At 40.7% G+C, this 25,995-nt stretch overlaps 2 protein-coding genes across 2 annotated transcripts in view; one reads left to right on the forward strand and one right to left on the reverse strand.

Annotated features, from left to right (window-relative positions):
• Positions 1-2,213: 2,213 nt before the first annotated feature.
• Positions 2,214-2,707, forward strand: LOC124539394. Its single transcript, XM_047116787.1, has one exon. It carries the CDS (start codon positions 2,214-2,216, stop codon positions 2,703-2,705), a length of 492 nt encoding a protein of 163 aa, XP_046972743.1. The 3' UTR covers positions 2,706-2,707.
• Positions 2,708-7,369: 4,662 nt separating this feature from the next.
• Positions 7,370-25,995, reverse strand: part of LOC124536374 (E3 ubiquitin-protein ligase UBR4) — a 44,486-nt gene continuing 25,860 nt past the window's right edge. Inside the window, exons 63-97 of the mRNA XM_047112907.1 lie at positions 24,411-24,527; positions 24,188-24,291; positions 23,955-24,099; positions 23,275-23,466; positions 22,545-22,719; positions 21,505-21,639; positions 21,319-21,418; positions 21,013-21,232; positions 20,631-20,821; positions 20,440-20,546; positions 19,963-20,126; positions 19,392-19,532; positions 19,206-19,306; positions 19,021-19,130; positions 18,663-18,790; positions 17,895-18,107; positions 17,242-17,391; positions 16,754-16,835; positions 16,530-16,667; positions 15,992-16,189; positions 15,278-15,468; positions 14,889-15,077; positions 14,323-14,491; positions 13,558-13,793; positions 13,320-13,440; positions 12,963-13,237; positions 12,539-12,673; positions 12,244-12,402; positions 11,831-12,013; positions 10,150-10,298; positions 9,895-10,024; positions 9,403-9,578; positions 9,116-9,256; positions 8,255-8,444; positions 7,370-7,841 (exon numbers count right to left, since the gene is read on the reverse strand). Coding sequence (XP_046968863.1) covers positions 7,617-7,841; positions 8,255-8,444; positions 9,116-9,256; positions 9,403-9,578; positions 9,895-10,024; positions 10,150-10,298; positions 11,831-12,013; positions 12,244-12,402; positions 12,539-12,673; positions 12,963-13,237; positions 13,320-13,440; positions 13,558-13,793; positions 14,323-14,491; positions 14,889-15,077; positions 15,278-15,468; positions 15,992-16,189; positions 16,530-16,667; positions 16,754-16,835; positions 17,242-17,391; positions 17,895-18,107; positions 18,663-18,790; positions 19,021-19,130; positions 19,206-19,306; positions 19,392-19,532; positions 19,963-20,126; positions 20,440-20,546; positions 20,631-20,821; positions 21,013-21,232; positions 21,319-21,418; positions 21,505-21,639; positions 22,545-22,719; positions 23,275-23,466; positions 23,955-24,099; positions 24,188-24,291; positions 24,411-24,527 — 5,580 coding nt within the window. The 3' untranslated portion in view covers positions 7,370-7,616. The remainder of the gene's footprint in view (positions 7,842-8,254; positions 8,445-9,115; positions 9,257-9,402; positions 9,579-9,894; positions 10,025-10,149; positions 10,299-11,830; positions 12,014-12,243; positions 12,403-12,538; positions 12,674-12,962; positions 13,238-13,319; positions 13,441-13,557; positions 13,794-14,322; positions 14,492-14,888; positions 15,078-15,277; positions 15,469-15,991; positions 16,190-16,529; positions 16,668-16,753; positions 16,836-17,241; positions 17,392-17,894; positions 18,108-18,662; positions 18,791-19,020; positions 19,131-19,205; positions 19,307-19,391; positions 19,533-19,962; positions 20,127-20,439; positions 20,547-20,630; positions 20,822-21,012; positions 21,233-21,318; positions 21,419-21,504; positions 21,640-22,544; positions 22,720-23,274; positions 23,467-23,954; positions 24,100-24,187; positions 24,292-24,410; positions 24,528-25,995) is intronic.

Below are 25,995 nucleotides of genomic sequence, written 5' to 3' on the forward strand. Positions count from 1 at the left end.
CCTACACCGAAGCGCGTGCGCCGCTCGCGCCGCACGCGCCGCTCGCGCTGCTCGCGCGGCTCCCGCAGCTGCGTTTCGGGCTCTACGGTGAAAGACGACGAATTGCATCAAAGGTTTGAGGCCCTCTCGCAACATCTGGTAAGTTACATCCAAAATATTATGCAACCGGGTGCTGCGCAAACACCTAGGGCAGTAATACCCTCACAACCTGCATTAGAGGAAAGATCGACACCTTTTCTCGTTAAATCTATTCCTGACAGTCGCGACGGTGACCTACCCGCAAATATTAATAAGTTAGTGGTAGGTGATATAGCGAAGTTGGATCTTACTATTAAAGAACCCACAATTGCAAGAGCCAATAACGAACGCGTTGCTAAAATGATGTCGGTACAACGTTTGGATTCTGAAGACTGGAACTCTGTGCGCTATACCGAAACTCAAAAGAAGTACGTCGCGTTCCCGGGCTTCATGGAACTAAAAGTGAACGAGGAATTGCGAAAGTTTGATGATCCTAAGGCTCCATTGCGATGGTTTCAAATGGAGCGGAGTTTTGCAGCGTTGTCCAATGCTGTTATGGCTCAAAATGAGTCCGTAAATCAAGCTTTACAATCTCTCATTGATTGGGTAAACCAATCTCAGCTCTCTCCGTCATCCATTTATGAGAAACTGAAAGAACTTTTCGGAACCGATTCGCCCTATAAAAGCGTAACACACGATATTTTTCAAATAATTTGCGGAAAACGTGCAGAGGTGTTGGAACTTCGTCGTCGTGCTATTGTCAAGGCTATTAAAGGTACGTACGTTCGAGAAGACATAGAGAAAATACCTCCCTCGGCCGAATATATGTTCAACCCTCAGGCTTTATCTGCGTATGTGCAAAAAATAGGGGGGGGGGGGGTGGACAAACTACACAAACAATATGCCGCATCAAAAACTTCTACGGTTTCTCGACCTGTGTCCCCTAGCCCGTCAACGTCTAAAGACAATTTGAATTTTTGTATTCGCCCTGCAAAGCCGGGAACCAATACAACCTTTAAAAAAGATAGAAAAGACTTCAGTGCTCATCGCAACCAAATCAATTCTAGCTCAAGCCGAAAGGGAGGACATAAAAGCCACAAGCAAAGTAAACAAAACTTTAAAAGTAAATGACTCGAGTGGTTTTACGGGGGGGTGTCTAAGGCTCAAAAGAAGTGGGCCGCCTTGAATCCTCCACAGGCTATATTAAAAATGGTATCTGGTGCCCGCATTCCTTTCAACCAAGCGCCACCATTAATTCTTCCAACAAAAGAAGTTTTGAAGGAATACCAGACTCCAAAATCGCCGTTAATGTCAATCGAGTTACAGAAGATGATTCAAATTCGTGTTCTAGAGCCTGCACCCCCTACCCCAAGTTTCATTTCCCCGTTGTTCATCATAACAAAGAGCAATGGAAAAAATCGAGTAATTTTCAATCTGAAAGCCCTAAATCGATACCTGACACCAAAACATTTCAACTTGATAAATCACCATCAGACCCCCAACTTCCTTCAATCAGGAGACTGGATGGCCAAGCAAGATCTCAGCCAAGCCTATTACCACTTGCCTATCAAAGTACAGCACAGGCGCTACCTACGCGTCAGCTACGAAGGCAAATTGTGGCAGATGACCTGCCTCCCGTTCGGCTTAGCGGCGGCACCAAAAATGTTCGCATCCCTGACGAACTGGACTGCAGAAATGCTTCGAAAGCAAGGACTCCGTCTAATTGTCTACCTGGACGACTACCTCCTAGCTCATCAGTCCAGAGAACAGCTGGAAGCCCAAGTAAAAATTGCTATCAAATTCCTAACCAGTCTCGGATGGTATGTCAACTTGGAAAAATCCATCCTCACTCCGACGAGGTCAATAGAATTTCTGGGTATAAATTGGGACACACAAATCAACACCAAGTCCCTTCCCCAAGAAAAGGTCTCAAAAGTGGGTCAGTACATTCAAGCTCGGCTTGCAACTGGCAATTGGACCCTCAAGCAGGCTCAACGCCTCTTAGGGTATCTCAACTTTGCAACCTTCATCACCCACCGGGGAAGGTTGCATTGCCGAACTCTGCAACGCCACAGCAACAAGCTTCGTCTGAACCCTCGAGCCCCAATGAAGTTCTCGGAGGAAGTCTATCAAGATTTGGAAAGGTGGTTGGACAACATACATCAAGTGACTCCAATCCATCATCATCCGAGATGATGACAACGAATTACATCGTTACGGACGCATCCGATATACAATGGGGAGCTCTAGTCAACAGCAAGAGATTACAGGGTGCTTGGACTCGCCAACAGCAAAGTTGGCATTGCAACATGAAAGAAATGTATGCAGTTATCGCTGCAATATCAGCCGAAACAAAGGATTTGAAAGACTCGACTGTGATCCTGCAGAGCGACAACCGGACTGTGATAGCCTTCATAAGAAACGAAGGCGGAACCAGGTCAGGGCCTCTCTTAGAGCTGACCAAAGTTCTGCTGAGGTTAGTGGACAGCCTCAACATTATACTCCTCCCACACCACCTCCCGGGAGTTTACAATACGGAAGCCGACCACCTCTCGCGCAAGCGCGTCGCTCCCGAGTGGCATCTATTGCCCGAGGCTACAGAAAAGATTTTCGGCGTTTGGGGAACACTCGTAACGACCTATTTGCGTCAAATCTCGCACATGTTGTTCCAACATATGTCTCATTAGACTTGGCAGACTCGAACGCTTGCTTTCACGAGGCTTTCAGCAGGCACTGGCATTACGATCTGGCCTGGATTTTCTGCCCACCCAGCCTCCTGCCTCGAGTGCTCCATCATCTCAACTCAGCATCAGGCAGATTTATAATAATAACGCCCAAGTGGAAGAAACCATTTTGGCGCCCAGACCTCAAAAACAGATCACTGACTCGACCGAGGAAGATTCAGGACTTGGAAACAAATCTCATAGACACATCCACGGGGCGTCCACCGGCTCAAGTGGACAGACTGAACCTGGAAGCTTGGCTCATTTTGGGTGGGATTCGTTGACCCACAACTGGTCTGTTGAAGAGAGACAGCTTTTGTCATCCTGCTGGCGCGGTTCCACATTTAAAACTTACATCCCGATATGGACGAAGTGGTCGCGCTGGTGTAAAAGCAGTGGCATCGATCTGCGTATGCCCACGCCAGCCGAGGTCGCACGCTACTTAGCCCACCTACACATAAAAGATAATTTAGCTTATCGTACCATATTAGTGCATAAGAGCGCAATATCAACAATCTGTGAGACTATCTCCACCGCGAAGATTTCCTCCAGCCACATAGTCAAGCACGTGCTAAAAGCTATCTCCATAGCAAAACCTCCTGCGCCCAAGATCCCTATTTGGGATGCAAGAATAGTCATCAGGCATCTAAAACTCGTTAACCCAGATCCTACTAGCCTTTACGAGGTTTCGAAACACACCGCCACGCTTTTGTTGTTAGCATCGGGGCGTAGGGTGCACGATCTGACCCTTTTACATTGTAATGCAAATCATTTCGTGGACAATTCAGACTCAATCACTCTAACACCTTCGTTTGGGTCGAAAACAGATTCCAGATCACATTGTCAATCAGACTGGATACTCTTAGCTGCACCTGAAAGAAATATTGATCCGGTATTTTGGGTAAGAACTCTAAAGGAAATATCAGGAAGCTCGAGAGGGTCTATATCAAATCTTTTTATTACTACTAGAGGCGTCGTGAAGCCAGCCACACCGACTATAATTGGTGGCTGGGTAAAGAAAGTTTTATCTGAAGCTGGCATCCAAGCTTCACCAGGTAGCTTCAGATCGGCGTTTTCATCCTTGAACTGGCTGGAAAAGTATAATATTAATGATATTCTAAATAAAGCTAATTGGCAACACGAAAGTACATTTAGAAAATTCTATTGTAAACCAATTCAATCCGCCATGATTGTAGATTCAGAAAAATCCTTATCCCGATTTTTCTCTTCTAATTAATCACTTACTAATTCACTGATTATTATTAACTTAATTCTTTAATTTTGTTCAATTGAGTGTAAATTTAATTTTTCTTTGTAATCATACAATTTATTTTTAATATAAGCAACCATTATCACATTGTTGCGTTGTTTATTTTTTAATAAAATTTCATCCACGAGCCACCAGGAGATAACAAACAAGTCTCTCATAATGGACTTCAGACGTCAAACGGAACACATAATATACAAATTTTACCTAAAAAATAAAATTTTTATTATGTTTCCTGGGACGTCTGAAGTCCAGGTGATGTCTTCCTGGTGAGCCATCCTCATTATGAACTCCCAATGACGAAAAAATATGGCGGCTTGTGGAACGAAACATCGCTAAGAAAGTTGAGGGCGCCACTGAGCAGTCATTTTTGGAGGGAAAACGGAGACATCTGGCGGCTAACGGCGGAACAAGTACAATGTACTCTCTCATAATGGACTTCAGACGTCCCAGGAAACATAATAAAAATTTTATTTTTTAGGTAAAATTTGTAATAGGTTGGGGAAAAAGTTTCTTCGTATTTTATATGAAAATTCAAAAAGTTTTTTTTATAGTTTATTTACATTTGACTAAAGTATGTAGGTGCCATTTTGTTCCATAACTTTTTGCCATCTTGTTGGTAGTGACATGATCCCATTGCTGTAAAAATTTTGGGGCTTCTGATCGAAAAACTGCGACAAGTGGTTTTGGCAGTCCTCTCGTGATGTTAACCTGACACTGCCTAAGGAATACTGCAGAGACCGAAACAGATGAAAATCTGAAGGTGCAAGGTCAGGACTATACGGCGGATGCATTAATACCTCCCAGCCAAACTCTCGTAATTTTTGTTGAGCTAAAGATGTGTGAGGTCTAGCGTTGTCATGGTGAAAAACCACACCCCTTCTGTTTATCAATTCTGGCCGCTTTCTCTCAATTTCTTGCTTCAATCTCATCAATTGTTCGCAATACAGTTCTGAATCGATGGTCCTGCCGGGCGGTAACAGCTCATAATGAATGATGCCCTTCCAATCCCACCATACACAGAGCATAACCTTGTTGCGAGTTAATCCGGGTTTTGTCACAGTCTGTGAAGCTTGACCGGCCTTTGACCACGATCTTTTTCACACGTTCTTGTCGTATGTGATCCACTTTTCATCACCAGTTATCAGCTTCTTCAAAAATGGTTCGGTTTCATTACGTCGTAATAAAGAATCACAAATGAGTACACGGTTTAGGTTAGGTTTTTCATTAGGTTTCTTTCAGTGAGTTCATGAGGCACCCATATATCGAGCTTTTTTGTGTACCCAGCTTTATTCAAATGAGTCAAAACCGTTTTGTGGTCAATTGCCAGTTTTTTAGCTACATCGTAACTACTAATATGCCGATCTTGCTCCACTTTTTCAAAAATGGCATCAATTTTGTCCGTAACAGGGCGACCAGAGCGAGATGCATCTTTGATATCAAAATTTCCGGCTTGAAAACGCTCAAACCAAACTTGCGCTACTCTCACAGATACTGCATTAGGTCCATAAACATCACAAATTTTTTTTGCGGCTTGAGTTGCATTTTTACTTTTTTTATAGTAAAATTTTAAAATGTATCGAATTTCTTCTTTAGATTCACTCATTTTAACAACAACAAAAACAAATGAAAATCACACAAATTCCTAATTTGAATTTGGAAGTGCCTTCTTTAAAATTAAAACTTTTTAATTATACCAAAACCAGCCAGATACAAATGGTATAGCCAAAGAGATTTTATTACAAGTTCATACATACTATATGCGAAAAGACTTTTTCCCCAACCCAATATATTATCGTTTTTCAATGATTTTTTTCCAATGACTCAATGCTCAATTATATTTTAAAATAAGAAATAGTGTTATTTGCCAGTATAAAATGCTATGCCATATAAAATAATATTAATTACAGTTTTTCAAATTATTGATCAATTAAATACAATAATAATTGTATATAATAAAGTAAATTCAATAGCCGCTATATTCATAATATGCAATAATAATATGATATAAATTATGATATAGAATCAAATGTCATAACATCGTATTGAAGACTAAGGTAACTCTCGTAACAATAGTTTCCGGCAGCAGATTCCAGCTTTATTAAAAACTGTCAGAAGTCAGTCTCTAGCTCCAATACGTCGTATTTGAGTGTGTACAAAAACAAAAAAATGATATCGTTACCATTAAGTAATTTAGCTAAAAGTTATGGCGAAATAAAATCAATATATATTATATACTACTTTCTAGCCGCAGCTTCGTCCACGTGTGCGTGTGTGTTAGGAGGCAGGCGGATCTATTTTATCCTGTATATACCCCTAGGTGTTCTCGTTCGCATACACCTATATTTCGTATGCAAAATTAAATGAAGGTCGGATTTGTAGTAGTAAAAAATGAATGCGTATCAAACAAATAATTAAAAACTTTCGCAGTAATAATATTAGTGACCATTTCTGATTTTCAATGGTCACGTGTAAACTGACGTTCTAATATAATTGGAAATACCTAAGTATTATATTCGTCCATTCATATTAATATTGTTAATTCACAATATAATAAAATATTACTAATTAAAGTATTTACGAACACTTTGTTTTCCGAACCACTACGATTTGGGAAGCTTTAAGAAGTCTACATATTTCTTAAAGGCCACACGCACACTCGTTAGCCCCCGGTGTTATAGATGTTTGTGGGCGCTGGTAGTCACTTTCTATCAGGAGAGCGACCTTTTCGTTTGCCACATAAAAAAAGAAGTTAATTTTTGTCAATGTGCATAATATACACAGCTGTCAAACAAAATAAATATCAGGTACAACCAGTATTTTAGCTAGGCTAATTCATGTTTCGTTATATAGGTATGTTTTATTCAGCAGATACTAAAAGCTTTTTATATACTATAGATTACTATAGATTTTATTCGGAAACTTTAATGTGTATAGCTTGGTATGAAAGATAATAATAGAATCGTTTAGTAAAGAAAAAAATTAGAGTTTGTAACAAAAACAGGGTATAGGGTCATACTGATACAGTATACCGTTATACTCATGTATAATTTATCGTAATACCTATTACTATGAGTAATATTAATAAAATGCAACGGTATATGTGACATTATAATGTTTGTTTAGAATCCATGATTTTTTTCAAACTTCTTTGATGATTAAAGCAAGTCCTATACCCTGTACATGTACAGACGTAGAGAAATTTTATTAAAAAAAATGAAATGGCTGCCATTTAGCGTGGAGGCGAGTTGGACTCACGTAAATGGGTGTATTTGTATGTTACACTGCTTTTAAAGACATTTTATTTTGTTTATTTCCTTGATACCATGATGGTGTTTCAAATATGAATAAAACAACATTATAGAAGCGAAAACTATTTATTTATTGAAGCCAAACAAGCAAATACATTTCAAGCGCCAGAATCGTGATAAACAGGAATATACGGGTTAATATACGGGGAGTGATTACTAAAATTTAATATGCGGATACTGTTATAAGTCAAAAGTCCAACAATTGTGTACGCGTTTCACGTGTTAATTCGGCGCCGTCTATGTTCAACAGGCCATGCACCCGTTGTAGCTGAGGCAGTAGGGCGCGAAGGGCCTTCCTCACGGCTGCTCGTCCAGCAGCGCGCGCAGGAAGGCGTCCGGGTCGGGGATGTCCTCGAGCAGGCCGGCCGCGTCGCAGAACTCGGCGAGCGAGTCGCACGGCAGCAGCTCGTCCGTCAGCGTCGTCACCACGCGCTCCGCCGCCTTGGCGTTGGCCTCGTCGTTGTGCCGGATGTACTCGGCCAGCTTTATCGGCCACTGCTCCACCGTCGTCGCGTTCACGTTCTACGGTTACATCATTTGTAGTTAGCAACATAAATGTGTCATTGATTTTGCTGTCGATAATCTCTAATATAAATGACCTTTTTAGCCTTGAAAATGATATACTATCACTATACAAATACCCTTACTAATTTTTGGGTTTAAAAATACGAGTAGGTTAAAACTTGTACTACAGTATTTGTTAGCGTCAATGTTGACCGTTGACCCCTCAAAATAAAATTAATGAAAGACTAGTCAACTCTTTTGTACGAGACTGATATTAGCGTTATTTGAAATACATTTGAAAATACATAAAAAATAAGAAAGTATTAGACCACCTACTGTAGTGGAAATAACAGATATAGATAAAAAAATAACAATAGAAAATTGTTAAAAGTAAACGACGCGTCGCCGATTCCGCCTGTTTGTCCACCGACCTTGAACATGACGTTGTAGAGCTGGTCAATGAGCGCGACGAACACGACGTAGGGCTTGTACTCGGGCCACGCGCACGGCGCGCGCTGCTCGGGCGCCAGCGCGCGCACGGCCGGCCCGCCGCGCGTCACGTCGCGCACGTGGCCCAGCAGCAGCATGCGCTTGATCATGTCCAGCCGCAGCGCGCGCCATCTGCACACGCGGGGACGCTTACAACGGGCTCCGACACATTTGACTTTGTATTTAATTTAATAGCGATACATTTGACGTATGTTAAATTAAATTTCGTGTTAAAACGAGGTAAACTCGACTTCATAACTCTATATTGTGAGTCATAAAGGTAACCAACTGTTTGAGAAAAGAAAAATATTTACCCCATAGCCCAAATATATACTTGTATTCGCTGGGTGCGCGATGACAGCGCTAGTTGGCGCTGTCATGTAGTACGTAATATATTACACCATTAGTAGGTGTAATATATTACGTACTACACCATTTCTAAAAAAAAAATAATTATTTCTTTAACACCTACTAATGGTAGGTGTTAAAGAAATAATTATTTTTTTTTTACAAATTGATTCTAGCCGTCATATTACGAGTGCCAAATGTGATTGTGTGTACAATCAGAAATGCAAGTTTCGTGACTCATGTTTATTTACTAAAAACGTAAATCTCGCTAAAAATGACACCGTCCGCCACAGAAAGTTCCTTTTTTGGCCATGACGCGCGCTGCGATCGTTTCGAGGTTCCCCCACCTTATACTTCGCACCCAGCGAATAGATAGTCGTAGACAATGATGATTTAAATAAAAGGACGTAAATTCATTATGGTATCATCGATAATAGGTTTTAAATTAGGCATACTTGGCATGCGGATACAGCAGCAGCATGAGTGTGAGGAAGTACAGCGGGCCGTCTGCGTCCTGCGCCGACTCCAGCACGCGCGCCGGCGGCCACGCCAGGCTCGCCTCCAACGCGGACACCTCACGAGCGGCCACGCGGGTCCTGAGTGCAATTTATTTTAGAAAGTCGCAAATGACGGGAAAACAACTTGCAATTTGGTACAGCGTTGGACCCAGAGTAGCACACTTAATTGTTTTGTATGGGCTATTTCTTTTAGCAACGAGATAAAATGAATGGTAACAACTCACGTGTTGATGACGTAGAGTGCCATGTGCATGAGCGCCGGCACCAGCTGCATGTTGGAGAGCGGGCCGCCGCCTCCTGTGTCGTTGTGGAAGCTGAGGCCGCGCGCGAAACGCAGCAGGAGCAACTTCAAGTCGTGAACTGTGCAGCTGTGTCCAATGTCGCGATGTCCGGTGCACTCCTATGAAATAATTTAAAATAAATTATCTTATGCAAGCGTATAACATATTCATTACTTTTAAAAATATTATAAATAAAAAAAGTAAGTACGGCCAACCCACTAAACCAAATTTAATAAAATCTGATATGAAGCAAGGCTGTTATTTAGACTCTTGAGTGCCGTGTTCTAAATTTCGAGCGTTTCTAAAAAGAAAGGGTCTTCTAAAGTAAGAGCCCATATGTTGAGATAACAGCTCCCTGTTGTAGTCATCATAATATAGTCCACTAACCTCTCGCGCGTACAAAAATAAACATATAACACTGAACTGAACAAATACCTGTAAATATGTAGTATGTCTAGCGAGGCAAGAGGCAAACGCCGACTCGGGTACGTACGGCCCCCATAGAGGCAGGAGGCCGTTGCATCTCGTCGAAGCGTTTTGCAACGCCGCGCTCTCCCACTCATCTCTAAAGAAATAAAAAAAAAAAAATTAAAAGATTATTTAATGAGTTTATTAATCAGCTGATCTGATTGGCTTTACAAATTTAATCAATATTAAGGATTCCTCATAGCGCTTTGCCTTGTTTCTTACCTAGCACGTGCAAGCCTGACGGCGGCCATGTGGCACTCGACGTGCACGATGTTGTAGTGCGAGACCGTGGTGTAGCCGAGCGTCTTCCGCGCGCGCGCCTCGTACTCCTCCACCGGGCAGCGCTTCGTGAACGTGTAGATACCGAGCACCTGCGATGACGAATTGCATTTTATTAACAACATCTCAAATTTAAATCTATCATATTATGTTTACTAAGATTTTTTACTAATAGGCTATTTGACTGGTTTTTAAAATCTATTTTATATTATTTAGTAGAGGTTAAGGAACCCACTAAAAGTTAATTTTTTTAATTCTAGTACATCGCGCGAAAACGCTACTTGGACAATATGGCGCTGCAATGGGGTCGGTGACGTCACTTTGCTGTATTATAATCTGTGGTACATATAGTAGAAAAGCAAGTGACTTAATCATAAGCCCGGCCAATCAGGAGCGTTTTGTGTCACGTGACAAACTTTATAAAAAAAATTAAGTATTATTTTCAAGTTTCGTTAGTAAATAACCATTTTTAAACTCATTATTTACACTGATTACAATAATTCACAATTTATTTTTAACCGACTTCAAAAAAGGAGGAGGTTCTCAATTCGTCGGGGCCTTTTTTTTTATTTTTTTATTTTTTATGTATGTTACCGAATTACTCGAAGATGGCTGGGCCGATTTTGACAATTCTTTTTTTGTTTGAAAGGGCATGTTTTACAGGTGGTCCCATTGTCAGGAGATCAGGATCTGATGATGTGATCCTAGAGAAATCGAGGGAACTCCTCAAATTTTATAGGCACACCTATAGTGATTTCGGTTTTATTCAAAGTGCCTTGGTCATATGCTCACGAAAAGTGACATTTGATGAGGTGGAAGTGATGATGAAGACCACAACTAGTAATCAGAACCTATTAGTAAGTAACTATTTTACGGGCTTAGTTCTATTTCTTTAAGATAGTCGTCAAGCAATTGATGTTAGTAAACATGCCTATGATGAAGTCTAGCTGATGGTGGACTACCAGGAGAACTCCTCAATGATTAACGGCATTAAAGTGAATGACAAACACTACCAATTGTAATTATAAATAACAAAACAACACTGAAAAGCAGTAAATAAATTTTTATAAATTAAAAAAAACCGCCTTCAAAAATGAACTAAAAAGAAAAAAATAATCAGTTACATCCATATCCAATTTACGATTTTTTAATCACCTTTTGAAGGCGGTGCCAACAAAGTAAATAAATTACTATATTGAAATCATTTAATTTGTATCGATAGTAAGGTTTGTCTAATGGTGTCATCTATACAATAAATAGATTTAGTTTTTGTATGTATGTATTATGTACCTATATGCATATATAGCAATGTTGGCACCGACTTTGAGAGGTGATTAAAAAATCGTAAATTGGATATGGATGTAACTGATTATTTTTTTCTTTTTAGTTCATTTTTGAAGGCGGTTTTTTTTAATTTATAAAAATTTATTCACATTGTCAAATAGCCTATTCAAAAAATTTTATCACAAAGAAAGATCAGATATAAATACGTCATAAAAAGTGTGTAGACATTGTTTTTTTTTTAAAAAAAAAGCAATGCTCTGTCAAGATAACTTGTAATTATGACAACGTGAAAATCGAAAAAAGGTTTGTATAGAACACGATAGAGTGAAGGTTGACGAACCTTGGTGGGCTGGTACTTGTAGCCCTCGCGGCAGATGCAGCACACGGCGCCCGCCTCCTCGGCCAGGTCGGCCACCTGCTGCGTGAGGCTGCACTGCGCCGTGACCTGGCCGCGCTCGTTACTGCGCATGCCCAGCGCGCCCAGCTGCCGCTCGCGCACCGCCATCGCTAGACGTTTCTTCTCCTGATCGATGAAAGGAAATTATTAATTAATTGACGATGTAAGGAATACTTAATATTTCTTACAGTCATTGTCTATGGGTGATGGTGACCACTTACCATCAGGTGGTCAATAAGCTCGTCCGCCAAACTATATAAAAAAATTATGAGATTTAACATGGTAGCAATAATGATACCTCAAACTGACTCGGCGGAATACGATCACTGAGCTCTATTCAAATTTATTTAACTCACCTGTCTAGTGAAGTCTCGGACTTGTTGGACTTTGGCGGCGCATTGCGGCTGAGAACGTAGCGCTTCCAGTAAGTTCTCTGCGAGAGAACCCACGTGTTCTCCGGACGAGACTTGCTCTAGGCGATGCACGATTGGAATAACTTTCTCGCACACTAGCATCTATTAACAAATTGTAATGTTATTTTGATTGTAATCTTCAGAACTGTGTAAAATCCATTTAATTGCTTTACGTCGTAAGAAGGTTACTCAATTAAGTTGTTAAATAGTAATCGATGATATAATAAGTTGACGCTACCTGGGTAGGTTCATGATCCGCGGCGAGCCCGGTGAGGAAGCGCAGGATGTATTTCAGTGCTGGCCGACTGATGAACTCTTTCAGCTCATCCGAGTCCGTGCACACGAGAGTCGGTTTCACACACGGCGCATGTTTCTATATAAAAGCATTGAATGTATAATGTAAACAATCACAGGTTCCACAGTAATAAAAATAGTAGTCAACATTATTAGTATCAAGTAAATTAAAGTTATTTGTATAAAATAAATATTTGTTCTCTAAAGAAGTCTTAGCTTCATATCAACCAGAACACATTGTGTTCAGTTTTAGGTACTGGACATGATATGACAGGGGAAAGGCTGGGGAAAGGAAATATTCATGAACATGTAAACATTTTATCTTGAGTTTGCCCATTTAACAGGTTAAAAGCAAAAATTGTACTAACCACAATATACTCCAAGGCATCACGAACTATGCCCAGCGAAATCAAGTAATCTTTGAGAGTGCCACCGATGGAATTGCGTTCTATATTCGCGCACAGAACACAGAACAACTCCATGCGGAACTCTTCATCGCTCCATTGCTCAGAATCAAGTCGGTTAAAGTCCAGCACAGGTTTGAAGTGATCCACTAACATTGCCATCTTGAGATCGTTGCCGTAAACGAGGGCGGCGAGTACCCGTGTGAGATGTCCGAGTGCAACTGAATTGTTTCGAATTCCTGTTAAAAAAATATATTTACAATTATAGTGTTTTTATAAGTACCTATGTACATCTATTACGGTAATATTCTGATATCTCACCTGGACATTCAGTGCAATTGAGTAGAGCTTGGACGTGCTCCGGTCCACCGAAAGTGAGTGAGAATTGCAAAAACGATTCGAGACTTTCGCTAGCTGCGACGGAGAGAATGCGTTCCATTATCTGTAAAAATATAAAATATTGCTAAAGTATATATAGTTTAACTTCTAGGTGGCACAGCAAGCAATTTCATGTTTCCTTAAAAATAGTAATAATTCGTAAAGTAGTACGAGAAATGACCTCGAGCAGCTGGTAGACGAGGGGCGCGCGCTGCATCTCGCGCTCGTCGGCGGCGGCCAGGCTGAGCGCGTGCAGCAGCACGGGCAGCGCGCGCGCCTCGGGCCGCGTCAGCACGCGCACGCAGCGCCGCACGCGCGCGCACAGCGCCAGCAGCCGCAGCAGCGTGCCCACCAGCGAGCGCGCGCAGCCCACGCGCCCGATGGCCGCCAGCCGCTGCAGCATCACTTCCAGCCCTCCTGCGGATATTAACGATTGCTTATTTATTACCACACTGTCCTATAATAAAAATTATTATATTTATTTGTAGCTAAGAACTAAACATAGTATGATTATTAAATATCGACTCGACCTGACTTGACTCTATATAAGTCGAGATGGCCCAGTTTTTAGAACGCGTGCATCTTAACCGATGATTGCGGGTACAAATCCAGGCAAGCACCGCTGTTTCATGTGCTTAATTTGTCTTTATAATTCATCTCGTGCTCGTGAGGAAACCTGCATGTGACAAATTTCATAGAAATTCTGCCACATGTGCATTCCACCAACTCGCATTGGAACAGCGTGGTGGAATATGTTCCAAAACCTTCTCCTCAAAGGGAGAGGAGGCCTTTAGCCCAGCAGTGGGAATTTACAGGCTGTTGTTGTTGTTGTTGTTGTAAATAGGTCAACTTATTAGAAATAAAATACTTTTATCCTGGCTGAAAGGCATAAACATACCAGAATTTATCAATAAAATTTAAATACTTCCAACATGTCATAGCTTACCGCAGTCGGCGAGTACGTTCGCCATGCGATAGACCTGCTCGTCGTCGACTGTTTCCGCGTTGGTTTGGCTGAGGGTCTCCACGAACTCTTCGGTCGCATCTCCGAGCAAACCGCGCATCCGGTAAACTACACGCATCGCGTCAACGCCCTCTCCCGAAGTGCACCACACCTAGAGCATTTAAACACAATTTAAATACAAGTTGCCGTCGAAAGCCGTCACTCTATTCGGTAATCTTACCACTTAAATTCACAGTAAAATGTTGACTGTGTCACAAGTTCTCTTTCAGGCGCAGAAATACTATTTGTATTTTATAAGTAATTCGTCTTTTTTGATATTTATTTATACACCCAAAGTAAAATCGTAATAATAATGACGATACTTTATGAGCGTTTAAAATTGGTTTTAAATGAGAAAGAAAATTATGTCTAAATAATTTATCGACAACCAAAAGGCTGATATATGTACTAATGACCTGGAACCATTAGTAAATCTCCAAGAACATAACTTTTTTATTTGACGGCACGTTTTTATTTAACAATAGTAAATCTGTAATCAACGGACTTACCTTTTTATATACTTCCTTAACCGGCAAATCGAGCGACATGATCTTGTTACACACGAGCAGCTCCATACCATTGTCGTCCTCCAGCAACGCAACCAGCTCACAATCCGTACAGATCTTGTTCTTTACATCTCGCATAAGTGGGCCCATGCCTGGTTCCAGAGATGAGTATGGATTGCCTAACATTCGGCCCTAGATTGTAAACGAATATTATTAGGACAGTGAGAACGAATTTTATATATTAAATTTATCTTAAGAATATTTCTACTTAAATGGTAAAAAAAGTTATATATCCTGTTCTGAATAGACTATACTTAACAGAGTATTGTTATGAGTTACTTAATATAGTTTTGGTATCAATGGTTTAACAACATAATCACGTATTAATTAACCTGCAAAAAGTCTTCCTGCTGTGGATCTTTCTCTAACGTGAGGAAGAATTCTCCGACGTCGTTCTCTTCGGGGTAGATGATAGAACAGAGTCGCTCGAATATGAAGACGGGTGTTCGGTAATCGTGTAGCGGGTACTTCTGCACCGTCTCAATACAAACAGTCATGAACTCTGCCGTCTCCGCTTCCGTGCCTAGAATACATCAAATTCAATTTTGTTCACAAGTAGTCAACGGGCAAGTACAATAGGCTATTTGACTGGTTTTAAAATCCATTTTATATTATTTAGTAGATGTTAAGGAACCCAGTACAAGTTGATTTTTTTTATTTCTAGTACATATTTGCCGAAAAATATCATATTAAAAATTCCATATTTAAATAACGCGCGAAAACGCTACTTGGACAATATGGCGCTGCAATGTGGTCGGTGACGTCACTTTGCTGTATTTTAATCTGTGGTACATATAGTAGAAAAGCAAGGTTTACAAGAAAGTGACTTCATCATAAGCCCGGCCAATCCAGGAGCGTTTTGTGTCACGTGACAAACGTTTGAAAAAATGCATTTTTATTTACTGATTTTTGAATAAATTAAGTATTATTTTCAAGTTTCGTTAGTAAATAACCATTTTTAAACACTGATTACAATAATTCACAATTTATTCTTCGCATTGTCAAATAGCCTATTTATATACAGACGTGTCGGCGTTCCGCGTTACCAGTGGTCATCTCCTCCAGCAGCTCGAGCAGCTTCTCCTGCGTGTCGTCGGTGAGGCGCGTGCGCTGCACGACGAGGCGCCGCAGCGACAGGTAGCCGCCCAGCACGGCGCCCACCAGCCGCGTCTTGTAGGCGCGCCGCGCGCCCGCCTCCTCCAGGAACATGGCCAGCAGCTCCGTCAGCCGCTTCAGCGCGTAGCCTGGATTATTGACGCACATCATTTATTTCTGTTACAATTCAATCAAACAATCAAAATAAACTTTATTTAAGTATCCTTTTACAAGCACTTTTAATCGTCATTTTACAATTAAGTGAAGCTACCACCGGTTCGGAAAGTAGATTCTACCGAGAAGAACCGGCAAGAAACTCAGTAGTTACTCTTTTTAACATTTAAAAAATACAGAGTCATGTTAAATACAATTATTTAAATTAATATATCCTGCTTGGAAGTCAACAGGTATGACCCTCATGTATGACATAACAATACATACTAAGTGTAATTCAATAAAACTTATAGTAATAGCAAAGTGTATCATTACCTTGAGCCAGATCAGATGTAAGAGTTGTTTCTTCGAGACGGTGTAATTGTTCGATCTCTTTGGTCATCAGATCGGCTATCTGTTGCAGCACACCCCGCAGTGCCAGGAACTGTTTCCACGGAGCTTCCGACGCTAGGCCTTTAAACGAAATCCGAATATTAAGCAATGAGTTATACTTGTTTAAAATTTTATATTTATCCACTTCACATTAGTGATATACTTACTTTGGTATAGAAGCAGAAATTGTTCGCTCGCTTCACCAGCTGATCCTACTTCTGGTAAGAAGCTCGTCAATAATATAAGCACCTGTGAATATTTAAAGATAGTTAATAAAACCATAAATTCGAACAATTACAATGACGAAGCTTGTTTTTGTTTTTGTTTTTTTTATAGACAACATAACATACATTACTCTGAACCCAATGTAAGTAGCTGCAGCTTGTTTCTTGTGTTATGGAAATCAGAAGTAACGACGGTACCACAAACACCCAGACCCAAGACAACATAGAAAACTAATGGTAATCTACATCGACTCGGCCGGGAATCGAACCCGAGACCTCAGAGTGGCGTACCCGTGAAAACCGGTGTACACACCACTCGATCATGGAGGTCGTCATATGTTAACTAAGCACTAACTATTCATTTTGGGCTTTATATATGTAGATATTATGATATAAGAATAATTAAAAGTTGAATAAAGGTATGTTCATACCGCCTTCGTCCTGTCGTAAGAGTCACACAGCGACTTGACCATCTGGCAAGCAGTGTCACGTGCGATACGTGAACTGGGGTCGAACATGACTGGTCTCAGCCAGCCGCCCTCATCCAGCGATATGGTACGCATGCCATGCGACAACAGCATCTGCAAATACCCAGTAAATAATGTGTAATAGATTATACGCGAAACAACCAGTGAGTGAGTATCATTAGACAATGCAAACACCACCTATATAATACTTTGGATATCAAGCCCTTATTCTTAAACTTTATTTACGATATACGTTGGCTCCATATTCATTTTTGTGCTGTTTTACTCATTGTCGTTTCACGCACACTAAAACTTGCACCACGAGCGTCACTCACTCACTCACGCTTAATGGATATGAGTGAGTGCATCAAATGTAAAAAGAGAGGTTTGAAAAATCAATATGCGCCATTTTGTGGTCGTAATTTAAAACGAAAATAAAATCAATTGCTGCCAACTTTACATGTAAATACTGAATAATAAATTATTTGTAAAAAAATCTTTCAACTCCGAAATTAAGTTAATTGTTACAACTAATTCATTCACAAATTTAACGGTTGTATTTTAAAATGATTATAAACATTACATATTTTTAGTAGATTATATAAAGCTCAGATTACCTTTTCTTTCCATTTGCCGAGATACTTGTGAGCGAGGTGTAGGTCGCGCGTCGGTAGAGTGGTATCGGCGGGCGGTATTTCGTTCTTAGCAACCAGTTTCCTCCATTGGTTGTGCGGCACTCTTCCAGCCAGCCATGCAGATAAATCTACGACTAAGTTGCCAGTATTCGCCTGGAGGACTATAGGTGGAGGCGCTGTTGGCTGGCTTGATTCCTGTTACAATAATAGTAGCAATGCTTTTAATATATTCCTGATAACTTTGTGATCTAAGATGTTAAGATAGATTCGAATCGAATCGAAACAGCCTGTAAATTCCCACTGCTGGGCTAAAGGCCTCCTCCTCCTCCTCCTCTCCCTTTGAGGAGAAGTTTTGGAACATATTCCACCACGCTGTTCCAATGCGGGTTTGGTGGAATTCACATGTGGCAGAATTTCTATGAAATTTGTCACATGCAGGTTTCCTCACGATATTTTCCTTCACCGCTGAGCACGAGATGAATTATAAAGACAAATTAAGCACATGAATCAGCGGTGGTTGCCTGGGTCTGAAACCGCAATCATAGGTTAAGATGCACCCGTTCTAACCACTGGGCCATCTTGACTCTTAAGATAGATTAGTGAACCAAAAATATTGTTATTGTTTTGCAATTCCGGCAACAAGAACACTAAATATTCCGGTTTGGCGATATAATACCACACTATCCTATCCAGACGTGCTTGCACAGAGCCGTCCTCTAGTGATGAGGTAGTGGCTAGTGTGATGAGTACCTTATCGTCCTTGGGCTGGTCGTCGGCGGGCGGCGCGGGCGCGGGCGGCGCGGGCGCGGCGGGCACCATGAGCTCCTGCATGTAGCGCAGGCACGGCAGCGCCACCTGCTGCAGCGCGAACTGGTGCGCTGCGCACGAAACAATAGGTCAGAACGCGTGCTGGTGCCAGAGCTAGCTTCACATGATCATTCTATAGTCTATTCCAATCGAAGTAGGAATAAAGATAAACAAACCTTAGATTTACATATTTTGTGCGATTTGCTAGTAGCTCAGCATAATATGCAGTACCAACTGCTATAAATTGTTTTTTTACTTCTTTCATCTGTATATTCAACTAAAATCTTCTACTCATACTTACAGTTAGGTGAAGACGTGTTAATTCCTGGTATTCCAGATAGTGCCTCAGATTTTAATATGGCTGTAGCTGCCGGTGGGATGCCTACAACTTCCGTCAGTTGAGGACAGCACCTTTACGAAAAATATAGGATATATTTTTGATATTTAGTTAACATATAATATATTATATAATAAATATATACTTACCAAACCCATAGCTTGACTATACAACGCAATCTTACTTCCCAACACTCCACAGAGTCTTGAACTTTAACCAATGCACCCAGCAATAGTACCAAAGGCCGTACCTAAAGTAATAAATATTTATATGAGTTATAGCTTTACACAAGGTGAGCATTGTATCCATATAAAATTAAAACATAATTATCTTACGGAATTGTTGTGATCTTGCGAGGCAGCATGACCCATCAATGACAGAGTAATTCTTTGCGAAAGCAAATAGCATAACTGCTTCGTGGCAGGGAGATTATCCCGAGTCACTAGACAGATGAGCGAGCGAACTTCGTCTTGACACTAAAACAGAGATAATGTTCAGTTATTTAAAAAGTCAAAACTTCATATAGCTCCAATGTTAGCATATTTATTTTAATATGATCATATTTTATTGTTTTAATGTATTAAAGTATTATCAGCATAAATAATTCGATTTAAATAGTTGTTACAATTTGCGTTGATTGTCAACATCCGGTTTTGACTAAACTAAATTGTTTTTAAAATGGATCGAAACCGGATGTTGCTACAGTCGAAGGAGGGGCGTCTAAACATTAAATACTAGGAGTAAGTCTAGAAATGGTCATTCTTACTTTAATCGTCGAATTGGAAGGATCGTGAACCACTTCAGGAGAGATAAAGTATTGATTGTGAGGAGAGTTTTTGTATTATTCCAACACCAAGTCAAGTCAAAGTCAAAAATCTTTATGAATTATTATGAAGGGGCTGGTACCTGCGGCGTGCCGCGGTGCAGGTTGTGGTGCACGAGCTCGTGCACGAGGCCGAAGCGCACGAGGCGCGCGCGGTGCTCGCGCTGCGAGGCCAGCGCGCGCAGCAGCGTGAGGCACTGCTCGGCGCACGCCAGCGAGCAGCCGTAGCAGCCGCCGCCGCCGCACTCTGCCGCCGCAAATACACTCTTATATAGCTTTGAACCAAATATTTACTCGGAACTTATAAGTCTGTGTTCAGTTTAATGGGCGATCGCGTTTATGTAGCCCAACGACTTACAAAATAATATATCTGTCTCAAAATTCGAAAATGTAACTAAAATATTTTAGCTACTCGCACATGTGCTATAAATGATTGGTCATGAAATTTTTTTTATTGTTCTGTGATTACGGCCTTATGGTAGTTTTTATATTAATAAAAAATAATGAGAAATGATCAGAAGTAGTTGTAAATGTAGTATCGTTATGTTCGACTATCATACCTTTTGTGACATCACCGTCGTAGTTTTGTACCAAACCGGCGTACACTGGCAGAGTATCTCCTTCAAGTTGTTCACTTTGTGATCTGTCGTAGGCTACCAATTCTTTTCTACAAATGTATAATATTCATTAACATACCGATTACCACAGTTTAGAGTTAAATTTTATGTAACAGAGACATGAGCACACGCACCTGCAGGCGAGCACTTTCTGTATGATCTTGGAGAGGTCCTCGAAGTGTCCCTTGCTCTCGACGCAGTACTTGTGCGCCAGCGTCTGGATGACGCGGTTGATCTGCGCGCCGCCGAAGGAGCCGCCGCCGCCGTTGCAGTTCTCGTCGGCGCGGCCCTCCACGCGGTGCTCGCTTATTTTATGAACCAGTGACTGTTGAAGCAAAACAATAATTCAGAGTCAATCGTTGGGAACTATTTTTCTCATTACCACAAATATAGACAGATAAAAATAAATCAGTATACAAATAAACCAGAAAGTATTAGATCTGTGACAAATTGTACTGTGACAAATTTACTTGATTGACGAAAATTCTAATAATATTTACAAATTTAAATAAATACCTCTAGTATGGGTTTGTTCGCAATAAGTTGTCGGTATACTCTGTCAGCCTTGTCGAGCAGAGCGCCAATGGTCTGTACCATTTTCTTGCGTTCCTCGTCATTCTCTATGGTGTCCACGGCACAGCAGGGGCGCGCTGTCAGTGTGTAGTCGAACTTTGCGTACTTGCAGAACCCACAGGCATGGCAGAGGAACGGATCTTTCTCGTCGTAATTTATGGCACTAAAAATAACATTTCATTAATAATGCCTATCCTAGCAACTATCACTAAAACATTGACCGACAGTCTATTTAATTGTTACGCTTACCGGCATTTGTGACACTGGAATACATTTTCACCGCAATTAGCACATACTCCGGGATTCGCCGGTACCGATTGAGAACAACGCGGGCATTGCAGGGATTCGCCTTTTATAGAAAATTGAAAATTATTATAATAACAAATCCAAAATCTAAATTATATAAGTAAAATATTTTGAACAAATATAACATACCAGTCGCTTGTTGATTTTCATAGAAGTCAGCATACTCCATCATGAGATTACAGGCCACGATCGGCAGGGGGAAGTCAACACGCACTTCCGACTGACCAGACTGAAGCTGAACACGCTTCGCTTTGTGCCACATGCCTGCGGATCAATTAAGAAAATTGTGAACACTTTTTACATTTTTTTTTAAATCGTGTAATGACGTTATAATACTTAATTTAAAATCGTCAAGAATAATCACTAGCGTCCAATCAATTTGACCGACAGATACTAAGTGTTCGTAACAATGACAGGAGCACTGTACTGTAGGGAGTACTGTTAAGCTGCATTCACAAACAACTGAAGCTTCGACTATACACACTTGAAGAATATATTAAATATTCACTGTTTTTATATTATAATTATAGTATAACTATACTAAAAGAGAGGTATCGTGGGGTACCTGGTGGGAATAAAGATTTTTCGCTATATATCGTGGATTAAAAAAATACCTATACGGTTGAGAGTAATTAATGTATAGTAGGACACAAATTAGATGTAGCATCGGAAAGTGCAATGGAATGAAATTAACCGATTACTGCCGATTTACACAACCAATAGAAATAGCTCCCTCTCGCGCCATTCGACGCTATTCGTCGCTATAGATTCACGCGGCAGAGGAAACAAGTGCATGTAAATCGACGCGTCAAATTGACGAATATATTAGGTCATATCATATTACAAGTTATTACGTTTGTGCAAAGATCATATTCGCGTGAGAAATAAATACTGATAATTTGGGAGAGCGTACTCAATTCGGATGTGATCGGTTTTACGAATTTTGCCGATGCGACATCTAAGTTGTGTCGTACTGTATGTGTCTTATTTCAACGAAATTCTGCCACATGTGAATTCACCAGACAGCATTGGATCACCAATGCTGTCTGGTGGAATGGAACGGACGCGATGGAAAATAGACCTAACCTCTTCAAAGGCAGCGGAGCCCAGCTGTGGGAAAGTTACATGCAGCTACTATTACTGACGATTATTTCGCAGCAGGTACTTACTGGGCTTGTTCTTGAGCTCCTGCACGGCCTGCACGGTGCGGTTGTTGTAGTAGAAGTTGATGACGCGCACCATCTTGCTGCGTTTGATGTCGCCGATGCGCAGGCTGATGCGACTTATCATGTGGCTGTTGACCAGCTTCACGATCTGCGTCGTTGTCGTGAACTTCGAGTCGATCTGCGCCAGTTATATGCGATTAGCTCTTATTTGGTAGAAGCAAGGACTCAAAGGACAGCGGTAACGTGCGACTTCTACTTGACATCGATCATGCAAAATAAACAACACTAAGCGTGCTCGCAAAATACACTTTTAACTACACCATTTACGATTACAATAAATTTTGTGACATAATTTAGAAATCGAACTAATGTTTGTTTTATATTTATAAGCATATTTATTACATGCAACCAATTAGATATACTAATATAGTATACTATAATAATATATTGCGTATATTAAGATAATAAAATAAAATTTTGATTAATTCACAAACATAATTAAAAATAATTTAGCCAATTCTAACGGTCTCTAAATACATATTTATTTAGTTTTTTAAATACTTGTGTTTTATTGTACAACCAGATTTATAATCCTATTACTTTAAACAATCTTTATTATTGATGAAAGAATATTCAAATAGAAGTGTCCAGAATAAATTAATATTAACATACCAGTTCATGATCAGAGAACTGAGTACATTAATCGTGATAAAGAAGGCAATCGTTTACAAACCTTAATGGTTGGCAGTTTGATGGTCGCCATAGGCACCTCCGGGTTGTTGCAGACGAGGCAAGGCTCGGACTCCAGGTAGTACCCGTCGAGCTCCACGTACGCGCCCAGCGCCGCGTACAGAGCCGAGTTGCCGTGGGACGACAGCAGCTGGTTCTGGTTGCGGAGTAGTTCTACGGCACTACCGATGTATTTCTGTACGAGAGCATGATTGTTATTCGTTTACTTTGCGTAAAATTCCTTATAATCTTGATTCAGCTTAATTAACTGTTTATTTGTAATTAGTATAATAATATGTAATAAGAAAACACATATGTATTTACAACAAAAAAAGGAGTATTATTCGACACAAGATTTTGTAGATGATAAAAAAGCGTGGAATTAATACCTGTTGACTTCCAGGCAGGATATATTAATTTAAAAAAATGTATTAACTCACATGACTGTACTTTTTTTTAAATGTTGAAAAAGAGTAACTACTGAGTTTCTTGCCGGTTCTTCTCGGTAGAATCTACTTTCCGAACCGGTGGTAGCTAACTTAATTGTTATATGACGATTCAAAAGTGCTTGAAAAAGCCCACTTGAATAAAGTATATTTTGATTTTGATTGAACAAATATATTTATACATACATATATATTGGTAGCTGTTAATTTAAAAGACTAAGAAACGTAAGAAACTCACCTCATTATCCACGTTGGGAGTTTTCAGTGTGAAGTAACCAAGTAGATCGACGAATTGGACAGCTTTTCGTCCGTATTGGGGTAATGTCGGCCACAAGCCCCACAGCAAAGAAACAAGCGAAGCTTGTTCAGTTGGCGAGCAATTGCTGAAGAAACACATGAGAAATGTTATAAAACATGTCTTCAAAACTTAAACTTATTTTTGAAAATAACTATCGATAACAATTCACTTACTTGTAAATAGCGAGAAGTAAAGCGTGAGCTTGCCAACGGACCGCTGTCGAATTAGTTTCCAAAAGGAATGCTTTTACAAAGAGTTTGAGTTCGTCTTGATTAACCTGAAACAATTAAACAATATGTTTGTTAGACTTTACATTTGCATAAATATAATTGTAAAATGAAATTAAAGTTAAAACACGATTGAAATATCGTCAATTAATTTTGTAACATATTTTACCTGTTTCAATATTTGCTGCACTAGTTGTGGAACTCTCTGTTCCTGGAATTTAGATCCGTCAGACACAAAGGCATCACTCTCGGTGCTTCGCTCGCGATCCGGCCACTCGGATGCATTCTAAATGTATAATGAAGGGAATAAATTAGATATAATAGAATTTAAAAATGTACTATGAAGTATGAACCTTTTAACGTGTTATGTATATTGTATAAGAAATGAAATGATAATATGGACCTTGTTTTGGAACTCAAAAAGTAAGGAACACAACACCACTTGATGTAAACTCCTTTTATCCTCCTCAATTTTATTCACACTGATACTTTTTTTTTTTTGTGTGTTGTGTATTGCTGTTGGCCCTACTGGCCTTCACAGCGTCACCTGACTTTCGGGCGAGAACTAATGTCCCCTGCCCTGAGGTTGAGCGCGGGGCTCTAAATTAAAACTAAATTAAAACTAAAGTTCGTCCTGAGGGTGTCTCCTATGAGATCGCACCTCGGCTCAGAACGAAATCGGTGGGGAGTGATTCTAGCACTGAGTGAATTTACTGACGTCTCGGCCGCCTCCGAGACGTCGCATAACTGGGTCCTCGTTTCCGCCGGCGGAAACGCTGTGGGTGTGTGGTGTGTAGTGTGTTATTCCCTACAAATGGTTTGTTTGCGATAGTGAGGCTATCGTCTGTGTCGTTCAGGACGTGCATAGGTCGCCTGAGTCTATTCGGAATATTACCTCTTCGAGAGGTGTATTGGCACGATTGAGCAATCAGCGGATTGCTGTGTTCTTTAGCTCTCTCAAAATACGCCGTCGATAGTATTTTGAGATGCTTCGCGATCGAATCGATGTCGAAGTCCTTATGGAGATCTACATTTCGGATGTACCACGGCGAGTCCGTGGCAATGCGGAGAAATCTATTTTGAATGGTCTGCAATCTTTTGATTTGCGTCGCCTTGATATGAGCAAAGACAGGGCTCGCGTAGGTCATGATAGGACGAATGCAGGCTTTGTATAGTGTCGTCTTATTTCTAAGGGACATTTTACTCCGCCCGCATAACATCATATACAGTCTTCCTAGTACGAACGCTGCTTTGTTTCGGACTCTAGTTACGTGAGATTTGAAAGTTAGTCTACTGTCTAGGGTGACCCCCAGGTATTTCGCTTCCGGTTTCCACGGTATCGGTTTATTGAATATTTTAATGTCTCCCGGTTGGCCCTGATTCCATTTTATGTAACTGGGGTTTCTACTAAAGTGTACTGCTACACTTTTTTCCGGATTAACTTCGATTCTCCATTTCCTAAACCAGTTGCCTAGTGCGTTGGCTGCGGATTGGAGTCTCTTTGTGATGACCTTAGTCGAGGTTGAGGTCGTATAGAGTGCGGTGTCGTCCGCGAAGAGGGCTAGGTTGACCATTGGAGTGGCCTTCGGAATGTCGTTGGTGAATAAACAGTAAAGAATGGGAGATAGCGCGGAGCCCTGAGGGACTCCTGCCCTGATAGGGCGAGGTGAGGACAGGGTTCCTTCAACTCGGTAGCGGAAGGTGCGATTCGTCAAGTAGTCTCGTATGGTGAGCACGAGTCTGTCTGGCAGCCC

This window comes from Vanessa cardui, chromosome 2 (genome assembly GCF_905220365.1).
Source record: "Vanessa cardui chromosome 2, ilVanCard2.1, whole genome shotgun sequence".
NCBI classification, from domain to species: domain Eukaryota; kingdom Metazoa; phylum Arthropoda; class Insecta; order Lepidoptera; family Nymphalidae; genus Vanessa; species Vanessa cardui.

Coding starts and splice junctions, on each gene's coding strand:
- LOC124539394 (XM_047116787.1), top strand. CDS start 2,214: ATGACAACGAATTACATCGTTACGGACGCATCCGATATACAATGGGGA.